Genomic DNA, 18,893 nt, shown 5'->3' with positions numbered 1-18,893 from the left:
ATAGCTGTATTTAGTCCACCAAAATATTGTTTAAGGCTTAAAGATGAATGGGGCCCGATACATTTGCTGTACCATGGTTATAAATTACCATAGAAATAACATTAATCGTAACACAGTATGTGTAGGATGTCTCTTATATTATAAGAGATTTTATCTTGTACAGTTTGGGCGAGAGACCTGCAAAGCTGAGCAGTCCTGACTGCTCAAGCTGTTCAACAAGATATCGCCTCTACAATAAGAGGCACACAGCATATTAACATAAATCACAATAACATATATCATACTCAGCAACTGCTAATAAACATAAATTTTACATTGCAGTGGTTGCTATCATATATGGAATTTACCATACTTCAAACTAAAGGATTACTGGGATTGTTATTGGTCACTGGTTTAGCGTGTTATCACACCACTTCTCCATTAACTCACAAATGGGAAGACCAAAATATAGCCATGTTTTTTGCTGGGATGACAGTAATTTGAGTTGATACACTATTTTGTGAAAGGTACAAAGTAAAATGCAAGGCAAACCAGAGCTGAGTAAAGCTGCCATCTGCAACAGCAGGGGGCTTCCTTTACCCATGCTCAGAATAACATTATCAATTGTTCTGCTGTCATCTCAGCTAATTCTCAAATAATTCGTCATTTTGAGGCATGTGGCATACAAGACAGACCTAAAACACGTACAGTAAATGAAGCTCTTCTGCAGTGTTCTGTTTCAGTCACTAATGCAAACTATTTGAAATTGGGCAAGCTACGGTGAAAGTGACGAAACTTTGTAAAAACAAAACAAAAACACAGCTGAGTTGCATTTATTGCAAGTAGCTAAAAATGCAAGGACTACAATTTTACAACATGACTGTGACCCATTGAATAGGCCTAAAGAGGCACCTTTGCTCAGTTTGGCTTGACAAGGCTTTGTTTTTTTATTTTATTATTATTTATTTCACTCAGGACTGCAGAGGTGGTGGCGTTATGCTGAGCTGCTTATTATTTACTTTCAAGACAGTAAATTGGCTGCTTTTAAAATTACTTTTCATTCAGGATGTTATGAATAGCCTACCTGTGCAGAAGTAATACAGAACAGTGTAAATGACACCCCCTGTATGGTCAGAACTGTATTTTATATGTAATGTAGAAGCTGACAAACTGACAGTTGGCCAGATTTTCTTAATCTCTTCTCTTGAAAAAGCTCAGCAGAAAATGAATGTGGGAATAAAGGTCTGACTTGATATATGAACACTCCATATAGAAATATATGAGAATATTCCATTGGGACATATTTATTCAATTTTCCTGCGACTACATTTCTAAGAACTGAAAATACAGTCAGTAAACACAAAATTAAAAAAAAAGAATCGTGACTATTTGTATGTTCTTGTTTTTTTGTATATCTTTTGTCTGAGCACCACAATTTCCATTACCGTACTCTGCTACCACAGTCTGCTCTACCTGTCTATTATATAATTACCATTATATAACATAGTGTTTGATTTTAAATAAGAGACTAGTACGTGTGTAAATACAATGTAATCACTACACACATTAAAAGTAGAAACTGCAATGTATACAAAGGGGCTTATCTAATGTTCAGCAGTCTTTTTGTAGTCCATGATTATGAGCATATTTCTCATGCTAGAATTATTTATGGCTCTGATCTAATTGCATTGCATTAATGATTCTTATTTATTATTGCCATAACAAAAAGTAATGCTGCAGTTTAAATATGTATTTAGTATGTGTGAACCCATATCTGAAGCACTGGAACTCCTATAGTTTGTAGTATCAATATGATTGTTTTTGCTTTCATGCTAATGCTGGTTCATAAGAAAATCATACTGGTGCCCCTATGGAAACCACTGCATCAGACAAGTAATACCAGACTGCACAGAAAAAAAGATGTTGGATCTAATATACTTTATTAAGTTATACCATTACCAACAGGTATTATAATATACATTTCTTACATACAACCCTGCCAGAGCGTGTGATAGCGTCATTAAATACTTGAATTTAAAACAAGGCAGTTTGGGCTAAGTGTGCATAACTTGCATATGGAAACTTGCGTGCCAGACGACCACAAAAGTAGATTGCAGGTTGCACTGGAGGCTAACCCCCCCCCCCCCCCATCCTTTCCTCTAAAGTTGAAGTAATGCTTATGTTGCAGAAGATAAGGACATATAGAAAACACCTGATGGAAAACTTTCTTAATAGTAGTTGCCGAATTTGCAGATCTTTGCTGATACCAGTTTCTGGTTGGTTGCAATCTGGGCAATATATGGAGGTGATGGATTTTTTTTCTATCTTTTTTTGTTTCTGTATCTTTGTGCATCAGATTGGATTCTTGTCTTATCTATATGCCAGGTTATGGGAATTCAATATAGCCCTTATTTTAATATTGGAGATGCCCAATTTAGTTTCTCAGTTTCTAATGAAAAAAGGAATTAGTGAAATATTTAATAAATGGATTGAAGGCTTTAAACTATATATTTTTTTAAAGCCACAAACATGGGGCATATCAAGTAAAGTTTCTTTGGAGTCTCCATTTGCCTTAAATAACCTTGTGAAAAAAAAAGAAAAAAGAAAACTACCAATGTCTTTGAGGGTGTCAAAATTGTCAACAAGACAATTGAAATGAAATAAAATAAAACATTGCAGCACATTTACAAATGGAGATGTTTGGAACAGAACAATGGTTTTATGTTCCTGTAAACACCACTTTGATCTTCAATGTCAACATTTACTGCTGTGGAGACAAATATATAATGTTCATATGAGCTGACTGTAGTATTGCTACAGGTGCATCCTTTGAACTATCTATAAAATTCCTTGATGTTTATTTATTTATTTTTACCTGCTATTCTTGATGCTGATAACGTCGCTATCTAACATTCTTTCAAAATAGGGAGTCCCATTAAAAAACTGCGCAACGCAGTGCGTACAGTACAGTCTATATGTTACGCAGGTTAAGACGGGATAATTACTCTGCCCTACACTGTACACACTGGTCTGTCACCTGTCGTAGATAGACTGTTTGTAAACTTAAATACAATAGTTTAAGAAAAAAGACTGAAGGAAAAATAAAACAAAAACCAGGTCAGCACATGGAATTAACTGATGATTACCCATTAAAACCAAAGCTACTTAAGCATGGTCCGTCTAAAAAGTACTGAACATGGAATAGCAATGGATTAAATACGTATTTTCTTCAATAGTGAAGTCGATTAAAATATGGAGTTATGCTGCTATAATATTCGAGGGGGGGAAAAGTTAAACCTTTTCATTCTGAGATCATTTGAGGTGGGAGGGTCTGGATGTTGATAAGAGCGCTGGCAAGGGGCCATGATGCATTGCAAATGTGGTCTCTCGCCTTCTCCTCAGTGCCTGTGAAACCAACGGCAATCTGAAAATATTCTAAGAGCAGACAGCTAGGGAGCTGGGTACTAACTAACTGTCTATCTCACTACACACACTCTCAGTCTCGCTCAACTCTCTTACTGGATCTCTAGCAGCAGGGTCCAGCATTCAGCAGTTGTAAGGAAAAGAATGTGAAATAATATTCTCACCATTCCATCTTGACCTCAGAATTGCACTTTCACAGATACTATCAGTTGTCTTCATTTTACACGCGGGTAGTGGAAACGCTAATCTGCATGGGAATCTCAGCGTCTTCGATTCTTTGACATTGTGAAGGCGAGTTCTTCGTGATTGCAACCTATAAAAGGCAGGACGAATGCGAGGAGCGATACGAAAGTACTACGACTACTGATTCTAGCAGAAGCGCGCTAACACTTTGGAAAATAAGGTATGATGCTTTTTTAAATGTCAAGTAGTACATGGTTTTATATGGATATTTGGAAATATTTCTGCGCTTGTACTGAGTTTCAGTTACATTACACACACATATTCAAGTAACATTTGCTGAGCTCTGTGCAGGTTCTCCAGACTTAGCCGGACGATTAAATTTTTTAAAATATTTATTTATTTATTTATTTATTTAAATGTCAATAGACTGCTTTGAACACAATTTAGTTACGATCTGTAATGCCTTCATGTAATGTTAAAATAGAGTTCGTTATATTTAGCTTTTAACTTCCCTTTTGAACTTGTTGATTTTTTTTCTGTAAGGTTTCTATTTAAATTGATGTTGATGCGTTTTAATCTTTTCAAATACTGTTTGTATTGTGTATGTTAGATCGGCTCGATTCCTATTTCAAAAAGGAACCGCAGTAAGACTTTAATCACAACAGCGTGTGAACTGACAGGATCACTTCAGGTGGACAAGTAGTGGCCACATTACAAGAAGACGTTTTAAAAATTAACCAGTTTGTTCATACTTGACCTTTATTTGTATTCATTTGTTTCTTTATTTGAATGTATGTATGTATTTATTTATTTTTGTAATCGGTTCAGGACGCGTTGCTGCATGTAACAAATACACGATCGGATCATTTGTGTTCATTCCTCTTTCAAACTAAGAGCCATTATTTGACAAAGCAGCTATTTGATAGGTTTGAGTCATCTTACCTATGGCAGTAATATCACAAGAATGTGCTGTCCATTACTGACAAAAATACTGTTATAAAAGTGGATCTTGGTCTAGTAGCCTACTTGGCAGGTCCGTTTGATTAAAATAAAAAGCAAAAGTGGTAATCGCTGTCAGGCTTTGATTTCTATAGAAATCCATTATAACGTGACTTGCAGATAACTTACCGAAGATACATTTCTGGTATACAGTAGTTCCAATTAATTATTGAAATGTATTATTTGAGTGCGTAAAAATTGTTTGAAATAATGTTCTTTCGGTGTCGCACACACTGTAGACTTGTTTGTCCTTCAAGCCTAAAACCGAAGTCAGGGAATTTTTATTTATTTATTTTTTTAATTAAAAGTTGAACAGCCAGGTTTAAGACCGCAGTCTGTGTTATTAGAGGTGGGGCAGATTCAGCTTTAAATGCTATTAGATCAATTATTATTATTAATGACATGTACACCTAACTACATGTACACACAATATGAATACATACTAGTAGTATGAATGAATGAATGAATGAATGAATGAATGAATGAATGAATGAATGAGTTAGTTAATTGGAATTTAGTATTAAAGAAAATATATATTTTTTCTAAATAGTTTTTGTATTTTACCCTGATCTGAGAAGAATGCATTTTTCAATGTACCAGATGCCAAAGCCTAAGAAAGGTCAATAAAATGAAACGTCAAGAAATCTATACAGATTATAATGTGTGTGTGTGTGTGTGTGTATATATATATATATATATATATATATATATATATATATATATATATATATATATATATACACAAATTCATACCATTTACAAGCTTATGTGTGTCCATTTGACCTGGGGATTAGGTAATGCCACACTAAATCCACAGCAGTCTCCCCTGTTTGGTATTTATATTGTTTTGTAGAATTTGTTTAAATATATATATATATATATATATATATATATATATATATATATATATATATATATATTTATATTGACAAACATGTCAAGATGGGGACTACCTTGTGTTGCTCCCACCTACTTACTGTATGTATACAGCAACTACCAGTACTGTAGATATGGCTGAATGTTGCATTCTTTAAAACTGCTACAAACGTTTCCCTTCAGCAAAGGTGGAATTACAAATGGAAGCATGTGGTTACATTTAGCAGAGACTGATTTTTTTCCAGTAATATTTGTATTAACATTTTCAGAATACATGAACAGATAGTGACTATGATTTGTTATTAGGGGAATAGAGGTTGGTCGATGATGTACTGCAGTAGGTGTAGCGTAACATGTTTAACAGTGCGGGTGTTATGACATTTTTAGATTCAATAGCTTTTTAAGGTGCAATCCGAGAACCACTGCATAAAGTCTTTATACCACTGTATTTCAAACATTCTGCAGATAAATGTACATATAAACCTTATAGATAGAGATGTTCTAAGAGCATGCTAAGAGGCTCTGTTTCTAGACAGATTCTCACAGTAAGATTACCCCGGACATTATATGCTTTATGTCTTCCCTGTTAAATAATCTTCCATGCTGTAAAACAGCACCCTGTAGAAAATGTATACAACCCTATTAAGTTATATATAATCTTAATTGATGAAATCCAGTATCTGCAGGAAGATGCAAAAATCAAGGCAGTTTACAAAAGGCAGAATGCCAGATGTTAAGAGCTCCTAATATTAACACTTACATTGCAGTATAAAAGAAAGTTGTTAAATATGTATTACAGTCACTAATAGGTAGCCTTATCATCAAAGATTGCCATCAGATTACTGTATATACATGACAGAATTAACAAATCCTATAAGCAAATGTACGCAGTGGTCTAGCTTAGTTTAGAAAAGCTGTATAAACTAACATTTGACTAAATTTGGTTTGGGGTTCAAAATGTTCCTGTGAAATCTAACAACACTTACTTTAGGGCGTCTAAATAATGAATTATCTGCCACAAATAATATTTATTATTTTTATTTTTTGTACGCAGGCTTAGGAAGATCTGGAAGCTGATCATTAACAGACATCATGCATCGTCCAAAGGGATCGTCCCTGTTTTCTTTTAGCTTTCAACTAGGAATTGTGATGGCAGCTTTGCTCCTCAAGATTCACCATGTGACCGCAGAAAGCAATAATGGTGAAAATGCTTATGTGCATAATGAAACAAGATCATGCACTGGAACATATGATTGTAAAGAAGGTGTGATCTTGCCAGTGTGGGAACCCCAGAACCCATCTATTGGGGACAAAGTTGCAAGAGCTACTGTCTACTTTGTGGCTATGGTTTATATGTTCCTAGGGGTCTCCATCATAGCTGATCGTTTCATGGCGTCTATTGAGGTCATCACTTCTCAGGAAAAGGAGATAACCATTAAGAAACCCAATGGGGAGACCACCACCACAACAGTACGGATTTGGAATGAGACTGTGTCCAATTTAACCCTAATGGCATTGGGTTCTTCAGCTCCTGAAATCCTACTGTCAGTCATTGAAGTGTGTGGCCACAATTTTGAAGCAGGAGATCTTGGGCCGAGCACAATTGTAGGCAGTGCTGCCTTCAATATGTTTGTAATTATAGGTCTCTGTGTCTATGTAGTCCCAGATGGAGAACATAGGAAGGTTAAACATTTGAGGGTGTTCTTTGTCACAGCAGCTTGGAGCATCTTTGCCTACACCTGGCTGTATCTGATCCTGGATGTAATTTCTCCCGGCATCGTCCAAGTCTGGGAAGGCCTGCTTACTTTGTTTTTCTTCCCCATTTGTGTTTTGTTTGCCTGGGTTGCAGACAGGAGGCTCTTGTTCTACAAGTATGTCTATAAGCGGTACAGAGCTGGGAAACACAGGGGGGTGATCATTGAAACTGAAGGTGACCGGCCACTGCCATCAAAGGTAGACATTGAAATGGATGGCAAAATGTTGAACTCCCATGCTGTGGACTTCCTAGATGGGACCCTAGCTCTGGAAGTAGATGACAGAGACCTAGATGAAGAGGAAACCAGGAGAGATATGGCAAGAATCCTAAAAGAACTCAAGCAAAAGCACCCAGAAAAGGAAGTGGAGCAACTGATAGAGCTGGCCAACTACCAGGTCCTAAGCCAACAGCAGAAAAGCCGTGCCTTTTATCGTATTCAGGCCACAAGGCTGATGACCGGTGCGGGGAATATCCTGAAGAAGCATGCTGCTGATCAAGCAAGAAAAGCTGTCAGTATGCAAGAGGTTCGACCAGAAGTAGCAGAAAACGATCCTGTGACTAAGGTGTTCTTTGATCCAGGTGTGTACCAGTGTCTTGAAAACTGTGGGACTGTGTCTCTAAATGTTGTTAGGCGAGGAGGTGATTTGACCAACACTGTTTCCGTGGAATTCCGAACGGAGGATGGTTCAGCCAATGCCGGTTCAGATTACGAGTTCACTGAGGGGACCCTCGTCTTCAAACCAGGTGAGACACAGAAGGAAATTAAAGTGGGAATCATTGATGATGACATTTTTGAAGAGGACGAGAACTTCTTGGTCCACCTTAGCAATGTCAAGGTGCATTTGGAGAATGCAGCTGAAAACAATCCAGGCACAAATCATGTTGAAACGCTTGCATGCTTGGGCATACCTTCAACTGCAACTGTGACCATCTTTGATGATGACCACGCTGGCATCTTTACATTTGAGGACCCTGTGATGCATGTGAGCGAGAGCATAGGTACCATGGAGGTGAAGGTTCTGCGGACCTCTGGAGCACGTGGGGTAGTTGTTGTCCCTTACAAGACCATAGAAGGTACAGCCAGAGGTGGTGGAGAGGATTTTGAAGATACCCATGGAGAGCTGGAGTTCCAGAATGATGAGATATTGTAAGTACATTTCACGTTCATTTATCCAGCCGAATGGTCATTAAAAACATGCCGGTACAGGCAGTTTATGCAAATCATTTTAAGTACAAGTATTAGTTGTAAGTTAAAGCTGCCAGTTATTAGGAATTAGTGACCTCAAGTAATGCATGATATGTTAGACTTATGTGGAAGACAATTATTAAATCTTTTCTGCATATCACATATGATAATACCAATATAAAATAAAAGGAGGAAATTGGAGAATTGCATTGAGTGCATGGTCAAACAAACCTGCATGTTTTTAATGGATTTTGGTTTTGTGTTTCTTTAACAATTTCCTGTCAATGCTTATTTTTTTTATTTTTTTAAATTTTATTTTACTTTTGTGCTAGGTGTCACCAAAGCATCGTCGTGCTTGTGCAAGATTATAACAAAACCTATGTTATTTCTTTTTGTATCTTTTTTGTTTTTTTCCCCCAATTTGTTCTCTTATTTTCATTCTTTCTACTTCCTTGTTTAGTTCTGCTCTGATTTAAGGTGTAGTCATACAGCTAGGCATTTAATATACAATAAACAATTAAAAACACCTAGTTCAATGTGTTGTTACACTGACGTATAATCAGGGTTCACACAATTAAAAACAGCATTTTTTATACAATTTTATACCCGAGCTACCAAAAAATATTTGTTTCTCAGCCCACACCATCTGTTGTGAGTTTTTGTTCAGGTAACAATTCAACTGTTTTGTGCTTCTTGGTATTTAGGCAATTGGACAAAAATAGGCAGATGTTTTTTTTTTTTTGTTTTTTTTTACAGATTATATATTAGTCGCAGTAGAAATACATATATGACAGAATAATTAAATTATGCATTTAGAGTGTTTCAGGGGTCAAAAACTAGTTCAGGTCCCAACTGTAAATCATAATCCTAGCAATAAGAAAGCAACTGAGCCAGGAGAATACAAGGCGTGATTGGTCACTGTTGTGTAGAAACCATTTTAATTAAACATACACTGTAATTTTCCGTCCGGCAAGTCAGTGCATTTTTGCTGTACTCATGAAACATCTGTACAGATTTCAGTGATGGTATAGGACAAGGATTAGATTGCACTTGGGGTTGTAGAGTTTTATGTAAAATATATTACATTAATAAAATATACCACTTTGTGAGTATAAATCATTCACTAATGCAGTCTCTTTAAGCTCATCAGGCAGTGCGGTCCAGTGATTGTAACCAGAAGGTCCCCGGTTCAAATCCCACCTCTGCCACTGACTGACTCACTGTGTGACCCTGAGCAAGTCACTTAACCTCCTTGTGCTCCATCCTGTGGATGAGATGTTAAATCAGTGTCCTATTGTAAGTGACTCTGCAATGCACAGTTCACAGCCTACCTCTCTAAAGCGCTTTATCATGGTGGTCCACTATGAATATTATTATCAAGTAAGCTGTTTGTCTCCATAGAGATACTGGCAGAAGGGATTTTAGCTCCTTCTCTTTAAACCCTTTGTTAAAATTGTATTTATCTGAACGGTTAAGACCCTTCCTCACCCTCTTCCAGGCTTGGTGAGCAAATGTCTGACCATCTCTCCAATTTTATTTTGGTACCCTTGCACTCCTGGGACAACTGAGGGGTTTGACTGAGTGACGAAAAAAAGGTTAAATCCCTTACTTCTAATGGCACCGTTATTACATCAGCCGCATGTTGCCAGGGTCTTGTGCGAGTCTGGTAACTTCCAGTATTGAATCTTTTACTTCTGCATATGGTCTGAAGACTTAATATACTGTTAAGAGGCCTGCTGTCACTGACGAAAGACGCATATGTCATCAAGAACTAAAAATAATAAATAATAGGTTCAAGCAATAAAAATCAAGGTGCTTCTTGAGATTCTATGATTTAAATTGGCTCACCAGCTCTGTGATTGTTAATTTCAAACTGATCATATCAGGGAAAACAAGCTGATTTTGTACAGTATGTACTGACAGCAGGATTACAATGGACTATTCTAACCAATCAGCATCATTGGCAATGACAGATGCATTTTTTAAACAGGTTATATAATTATAATTTATATCGCAGCACACTGGATATGTAATAAAAGCATTGCTTCATGCAAGAGAAATGATGTTGCAGAGGAAGTGTGTTGCAGAGGAAGTGTGATGTTCTAACCACCTGGATACTTGAACCTCTTGTTCTGCATTCACTGATTCCATTGTGACATACTTACGTTCAGCCATGCAGTACAGTATTTCTCAACAATGCTACATGGCAAACAAGTGAGACTGGAATATTTTGAAACTCTTCCCTTTGTGTCCTGCTTGTATATCTTTATGGAGCATCAGCTGATCCTGAAATGTTTCCAACTGTTATTTGACCCAGGGTCTGGATTCCGCAGGGATGTGAGCCCACTCTGGGATGCACTGTTTTAGCTTTCTCAGTGACTTTGTTTTTTCAATTAAAAAGAAGCTCTGTTTTTCAATAGATGAAAGATGTTGTAAAAAAAACTTTCCACCACACTCTGCATTATTTTGGAGAGTCTTGCATAGTTTCCACAGTGCAGTGCTCTTAGCATTGTTTGGTAGACATAAAAAAAGGTGCTATAATAGCATGGAGGAAACTGTGCAGCATGCTATTAAACACAGCATCACTCTGGATACCCAAGACCCTTGTGCAGTGGAAAGTTTGATTGCTGTGCATGGATACATTATTGGTTCCTGAATTACGTTGTAATTGTTTATTGGCATGAGGTGTGGACTTACAGTAAGGGGTTCAACACACCTTTATTGAAGCTAAATAAATAGAAATCTTTTTATTTTTATTTTAAATTCCAGAGCCAAATTGAAAGGGATTTGCTTTGTTGTGTATTCACAAAAATACAAACGTGGTGAGCCTTGTTTTGCTCTACTAGCGTAGGAGGTATTATTTGCTTATACTCAGGCTAGACAGAGCTAAAAGTGTGGGAGAAACACACACTGCACCGGACTGTGCTTTAGTCTTCCTTCATGTTTCAGTTATTGTTTTTGCTGTTGACTCTGTACTCAACAAAGCTGCTTCTTGCAGAGACAATCTGGTCCTATCTCATGCAATGGAAGTACTGTACAGTGCAGTGCACTCATGTGTCGTGTTACAGCGACAGGGCTGCAATGACATCAGAAACACTTATAAAAATCCAACAACCAACGTCCCTGTTAATGTATAGATTGTTGAACAAAGTATTAACAATTTTAAATAGATTCACTGTTTTTTTTGTTTTTTTTTAACTGGTCTTGATTGTCTTGTTTATAACTAGCTTACCTGTAGTATTCAGCTTAGCCAGATCAATTACCTTCCATTTAAAAGTTACACTTATTTCTATGTTTATGTACGTATTTATTTATTTGCTTGCCTAAAAATATGTACAGTAAAAAAAAGAAAAAAAATTATTTATTCTGCTCTTGTTTTCTGGTGTAAAATTTATAAAGAAATAAAGTTCAGAAATAGCAACCGAATTTTTTTTTAAAATTAATAGTTCAGTATGATTTCATGTGGTATTTAAATTCCACATGCTTGAGTTTCATTAATTCCAACAACACCCAAACTCAAAGGATTTTCAAGTAGACACAGGGTTTTAATACCCTTCCAGATGTCAAGAACTGTTAAACATTTGAGCATATTTGAACAGCACTTCCTGAGTTTAGATACTGGGTTCGGATACGATATTGCCCACATGTGTGAAACAATATATATGTTAATAAGAGCCCATTATCAGATGCCAATGTATTGCTCAAAGTAAGTGCATCCTATATGCAGTATTTGATGTGACATAGGGTTGAATTTCAAAATTGCAGCTGTCAAAGCAAAGCAAGTTGTGTGTTTGATAACCAGACAGTATTAGCAGTGTAAACCCTAACTCCAGATTACCTAATGAGTCAAAGAGGCAGTTTGGAACAACCCTTGTATAAAATGAAGAAGACACATGTGGGCTGCATGTTGAGCCATTGTATGGCAATTCAAATTCAAGTGGTACTTCTTCCAACAGAAGTAGCCAAATCGCATACAATTTTGATTGACCTTTTCTATTGTGTCTTATCTTATGGAGGCAAAGTAAACTAATCTTGAAAATGGAAAGGTCTTGCAAGTCACTATGAATGTTTGTGCAAAAACATTTATTGTAATGTAAGGGAAAGAAAAGGTCCAATCTGGTAAACCACGAGCTTGAGCAAGTTTCTTCAACAGACCTTAAAACATCATCTTCCCCCTGTGCAATACAAGAGCAAACACTCTTATACTCTTATTTCTACTCATAAATCAGTTATAAAAAAACATGTTTTTTCCAAATCCAAACAATTTTTTTGAAATGATGAAAATACTGTAGATTTTACATTTCTTATTATTATATTTGACACTGCCTTCAATAATGTATGCATGGCTTAAGAAAAAGGTGATGTGCACAAATGCCCCTTTTAACATATGCACATACTGTACTGGCTTGTAACAGAAAGTGGATGTATCGTAAAAACCCATACTCTCTGTTGTTGTGCTTATAAAATGGCCTATAAAATACAAAGTATTATTGTATGAGGATATATTCTGTCCTTCTAACTCTTTATAAATGTATTGTTTAATATGTAGATAAATACATTTTTCCTTTACAGCCTTTCTCATGATAACTTATTAAGATAGTCTTTATGCATAATTATAATATTTAAGGAGCAGACATAGGGTTCACTGCACTATAACTTTACTCACAATAATTAATTTAACTTCTGCTTAACAGCTGGATTGAACCACTAAAACAGTTGTTGGTGTTTCTGACATCTGACCACAAATGGCTTTTTTTCCCCAAGTCAGTGTAGCAACAGGTGGACTTTCTGGGAATTGTTGATGCCAAGAAACCTTGCAGTAGCTATTGCATGGTGATTTGTGTTCTCTTATGTTTTATGGAAGCCTACGTTTTTCTAGTTTGCATGCGTTTTCTATTTTGTCTGTACGGCAGAAGCAATATTTTTTGTTTTGTTTTTGCCCTTGGCTGTACGCAGTTGACTTCTGACTCCAACAGATCTTCTCCAGTTCTAATCACTGCAGATGGTAGGTCATGTAATGTCTTCTCTTTGCATTTTTGCAGCTTGCCAATTAAGACATCATCACTGCTCAGGCTGACTTCATAGTAAACATTAGCTACAGCAAATATAAAGACTTTCCTAACTAATTGTCATAGCTCCACCTCTGATTGGTCCAAAGAGCCTGTTTGAACATGCTTATCTCGTTATATTAGACAAAATGCTTGGCTCTCCAAGGTGGTGTTGGAATAAGTGCAACACTAAGAAGAAGTGCATCCCTTTGTACAATGAATGCCTAGATATAACCACTTAGCAGAGAGCAAACCCAGGATACAAGCAAGTCATTGCATGCATAAAACACTTTGGGACGGTAAAAAAAAACTGATCTACATATACAGCTGTAGTCAAAAGTTCACATACCCCAATGGAAATTTATAATTTCTAGAAATGTCTCGAAAACAAAGAATTTTAGGAAAATCTTTTGTAGCAAAAGTTTTGCTTCTGTGGATGAGGAAAAAAAGTTACAAGAAATAGATGTCTACAATTATTTATTTCATCAATTTTTGTGCAAAACTCAAAAAATTCTAATTCAAAAGTATTCATAAAAGCCACTCTTAGGAAAACGTCACAAGGACAATCACTTAATGTTTGCAAAACGGCATTTGAATGATGGATATGAGTTCTGGTCAAAGGTTTTGTGGAGTGATGAAATGAAAATTGAGCTATTTGGTCACGCTGATAGTCATTATGTTTGGAGAAAGTCTGGTGAGGCATACAAAGAGAAGAACACCATACCTACTGTCAAGCATGGAGGTGGTAATATCCTTCTATGGGGCTGTTTTTCCTCTAATGGCAGAGGGAATTTAGTTCCAATACACGGTAAAATTGATTCCATAGCATACCAAAAGATATGGCAGCAGTGTGGAGTAGTGGTTAGGGCTCTGGACTCTTGACTGGAGGGTCGTGGGTTCAATCCCAGGTGGGGGACATTGCTGCTGTACCCTTGAGCAAGGTACTTTACCTAGATTGCTCCAGTAAAAACCCAACTGTATAAACAGGTAATTGTATGTAAAAATAATGTGATATCTTATAACAATTGTAAGTCTCCCTGGATAAGGGTGTCGGCTAAGAAATTAATAAATAACAATTGTAAGTTGCCCTGAATAAGGGCGTCTGCTAAGAAATAAATAATAATAAAAATAATAATAATAATATTGGCCAATCATCTGAAACCCTCCGCTACAAAACTTGCTTTAAAGTGTAACTGGACATTCCAACATGACAACAATCCAAAGCACACTTCAAAATCTACTTCTGAATAAAATCAAGGATCTGGAATGGCCTAGTCAGTCCTGATATAAATCCGATTGAGAATCTTTGATATGAGTTGAAGAAGGCTTCTGCACAAGAGAAGTCCTCGGAATTTGAATGAACTGGAACCATTTTGTGTTGAAGAATGGTCAAAAACCACTAAAGAATCATGCCAAAAGCTCATTGACAAATATCCTACTCATTTAAAAGAGGTTATTATTGCTAAAGGTGCCTCAACTAGCTATTAATTTCATTTTCCTTGTCAGGGTATGAATACTTTTGAATTAGCATTGTTTTGCACAAAAATTGCTGAAATAAATAATTGTAGACATCTATTTCTTGTAACTTTTTTTCCTCATCCACAAAAACAAAACTTTTGCTACAAAATATTATATCTGTTTTCGAGACATTTCTAGAAATTATAAATTTCCATTGGTGTATGTAAAATTTTGACTGCAACTGTATATATAGACTTTCTAGTAACCATCTGCATTTCAGAGATTGAGGTTTGCGCAGGTACTGTGCATTTCATGTTGCTTAAGCATTGTATGTAAAGTAAACTCACCCTCGGAGCATTTGGAGCAGAGCAGGTCAGCTTACAGGATGAGATACTTGGGGGTTGATAAATGAAAAAAATAAATAAAAGCAGCTGCTCAAGAAATGCCATCACTTGGCAATAGCTCTAATGGAAAATAAAACACAGAATGGCCTGCAGGTATATAGAGTACCACACAATAAAAAAAAGAAAAAAATGCAGAAACGACAGAAAAAGTGGGTAAACAAGGGAAGAAAGCTAAAATAAAGCTTTATCGTAACATAAAACTTTGTGAATTGTTTGCATTAATTTAAAGTGTTACAGAACACCTTTTAGTGTTTACAACAAACACACAATTTACCATTGCTGTCTCCTGTGCTATATGTATTACTGAAATATTGTTTTTAACATAATGACGGTTGTTTTGATACTTTTCACATATCCTGGGTCATAAATCTATTGAAAAATAAAAGCCAACACATTATTTTAAAATGTTTGCTGGTAATTAATAGAAGACAAAACACACCATGAAAATTTACAGCACTTGTGTCCAAATAAAATGTACTTACAACATTGTTAACAGTTAAGTATGATAGGATTATTCTACTGGGTGATTTTAATTTCCATGTTGGTATTACTTCAGACTCTAATTCGTTAGAATTCCTTAGACTATTAGGTTAATTGGATTTTGTATTACATGTTAATGGCCCTACACATAATCATGGCCATACCCTAGATCAGGTATTTTCTTGTGGCTTAGGCGTAAAAAAATATTCTCAAATTAGATATCACCACCTCAGACCATCTTGCCATTCTGTTTGAGGTTGGATATACCCATATCTGCTAATATCACTCACCATACAATTAAAACCCAGGCTATCAATTCTATGACTGCTATCAAATTCCCTGAAAAGCTATGCACACCCGAATTCCTTGTTGGTGGATAAGTTGGCTAATATTTACAATACTACTCTATCTGATATGTTGGACATTGAAGCACCTGTTAAAATTCAGAGAGTGACCTTTGAAAAAAACTCACCATGGTTTAATGATTCCTGTCGTGCACAAAAAGTAAAGGCCGAAAAATAGAATGAAAATAGAGGGCATCTAAATTGCACGTTCATTTTATCGCTTGGAAGGACCATCAGGCCAGTTACAGGAAGTCTCTGTCAGATCAGCATGTTATTTAAATTTAATTCAAACTAATGTAAATAATTCTAAGTTTCTTTTTAACGCCATAGACACATTAATAGATCCGCTCAAAAATATCCTACTATTAAGTCTGATTCCTGTCTTCGCTGCTCTGACTTTTTTTTAAAAACTTTTTTTTAATAATAAAGTAATGGCCATTAAAAACCAAGTCACACTGATGCCTTCTACTCAGGAGGCTCCTAGTGCACTTCTCTGAACTACTACAGATACCTTGTAGAACTAAAAAACATAACATGGATCCTCAAGTCCTAATCGTTCCAATCGACCTCCCAATCGACCTTTTTTTAGACAAAATTTTAGAAAGAGTAGTTGTAACCCAACTAGAAAAATATATCGCTCTAAACTGAGTCATGGAGAAATTCCAGTCTGGATTCCGTAAGGCTCATAGCACTGAAACAGCACCTGTAAGAGTTGTTAACGACCTGCTCTTAAACTCTGACTTGGGCTTTCCTTCAGTATTAGTTCTCTTAGATCTAAGTGCCGCATTTGACAGTATAGACCACTCCATTCTACTTAACCTCCTTGAATACACTGTGGGACTGTCTGGCACTGTTCTTTCATGGTGTAAGTCCTATCTTGCAGACAGATTCCAGTTTGTTTCTTATGAGGAGGACATATCGGAAAGGTCTGATGTCCTATATGGGGTCCCACAGGGCTCTATCTTGTGTCCACTGTTGTTCTCATTATATATGCTTCCTCTGGGTGATGCTATCCATAGACATTGGGTGAGTTACCATTCTTATGCGGACAACACACAGCTTTATTTGTCCGTAAGCCAGGATATACTTGAGATGGCGGGCTACTTACGGCTTCTCTAGCAGATATTAAGTGCTGGATGACCGAATTTTCTATTGCTGAACTCAGAAAAAATAGAGGTTATGCTAGTGGGTTCCAAAAATCAAATAAATAATGTGATATTACAAGGGGTTGAGCTTAGTAACTTCTCTTCAGGTCTTAGATCAGATATAAAAAACGTAGGTGTTATTTTTGACCCCGCTCTGTCATTTGAGAAACATATTAGAGAAGTTACTAAAGTTTCCTACTATCATTTTCATATGTGATGCTGAGAGACTTATGCATGCATTCGTTTCATCAAGAATTGGTTACTGTAATGCAGTCCTCTCTGGTATCCCAAAAAGTGTGCTATTTCGACTCCAGCTCAAGCAAAATGTCGCCGCTAGGCTCCTAACTAAAACTAGGAAAAGGGAACACGTTACCCCTGTTCTGGCTTCTTTACATTGGCTCCCGGTGGAGTTTAGAATTGATTTTAAGATTCTTCTGCAAACCTATAAAACCCAGAATGGCCTGGCACCTGTTTATTTACAAGAGTTACTCGATATGTACCCAGTCATTCACTTAGATCACAGGATGCAGGTCTTTTGATTGTCCCGATGGTAAAACGGGTGGAAGGTCTTTCTCACACAGAGCACCACAGGTATGGAATGCCCTTCCTACCTTTGTTAGGGAGTCTGGGACTGTTACAGCTTTTAAATCTATTACTTTTATACATTAGCCTTTCTATCCTATTGTGCCTCTACTGTCTTTTTAGGTATTGTTTTTGGATTGTATTTGATTATGAATTGTTGTTGCTGTACAGCGCCTTAGATGCCTTTGGTGTGAATGGTGCTTTATAAATAAAATTTATAATAAAATGATGGTTCCTAAATGATTCACTTTGCCTTTTGACTGATACAGACCTGTACTGGCAATGTCACATCAGCCTTTCTCTTTCATGATTTTGCCTAATAGTTTCTGTCCGTCCATCCGTCTCTGGCTTAATTTTGCACAAATCTTCACCAAACTTTTATTATACACTCCCTGCCTCATATAGCCATTTCACATTGTTTTGGCTATAATTTGATATATTTACACCAGTTTTTAACCAGTACATGCACTCTTTTACGTTCTAACTTTTGTGATTATGAGAACCCACTGGTAACAAGTAAGTGGCCGCAAGAAGCTTTATTAATTGAGAACAGCAGTTGGTCATATTAACTTACAGGAGGGAGTGGGTGAAAGCCTGAATAAATGCAAAACGTCTTGAAAACTACAGTGCTTCCCCTTTATAAGGTTGCCCATTATTATAAGGCTGTACGGTCATGGCTCCCATTTGCCCCATAATGCCATTACACTAACACTAGTATTGTTGTTATAAGGCGGAACACAAATAGCACAGTCTCTTAACTATGTCTCCCGACTACAGCGCTATAAAGGGGGAGCACTGTATGTACGTGATTACTCCATCTCTATAGTCTATATCAGTGGTTTTCAACCTGTGGTACGTGTACCAGTACTGGTCCGTGGCAGGCTTGCAACTGGTACGCGGTGGCAGTTCTTTATGACAGTATGATTCCTCAACCACAATACTCCTTTAATCTCACTATCGTAATTTATCAATCTGTTTGTAGCACTGAATCACAGGGAAATTAGAAATTATGATACAGGTTCCAGACTGC

The 18,893-nt window shown here is 36.6% G+C and overlaps 1 protein-coding gene across 9 annotated transcripts in view; it reads left to right on the top strand.

Annotated features, from left to right (window-relative positions):
- LOC117411339 (sodium/calcium exchanger 1) overlaps positions 1-18,893 on the top strand; it is a 191,336-nt gene that overhangs the window by 10,872 nt on the left and 161,571 nt on the right. For 8 of the 9 annotated variants that reach the window (XM_034018701.3, XM_059025074.1, XM_034018698.3 and 5 more), the window contains exons 1-2: positions 3,356-3,805; positions 6,515-8,363. In XM_034018701.3, coding sequence (XP_033874592.3) covers positions 6,553-8,363 — 1,811 coding nt within the window. In that variant the 5' untranslated portion in view covers positions 3,356-3,805; positions 6,515-6,552. Of the gene's footprint in view, positions 1-3,355; positions 3,806-6,514; positions 8,364-18,893 lie in introns of those variants that run through there. The other variant, XM_059025070.1, reaches the window with a different exon arrangement.

This window comes from Acipenser ruthenus, chromosome 6, assembly GCF_902713425.1.
Source record: "Acipenser ruthenus chromosome 6, fAciRut3.2 maternal haplotype, whole genome shotgun sequence".
Taxonomy (NCBI): domain Eukaryota; kingdom Metazoa; phylum Chordata; class Actinopteri; order Acipenseriformes; family Acipenseridae; genus Acipenser; species Acipenser ruthenus.
This window is presented reverse-complemented; position numbering and strand designations above follow the sequence as displayed.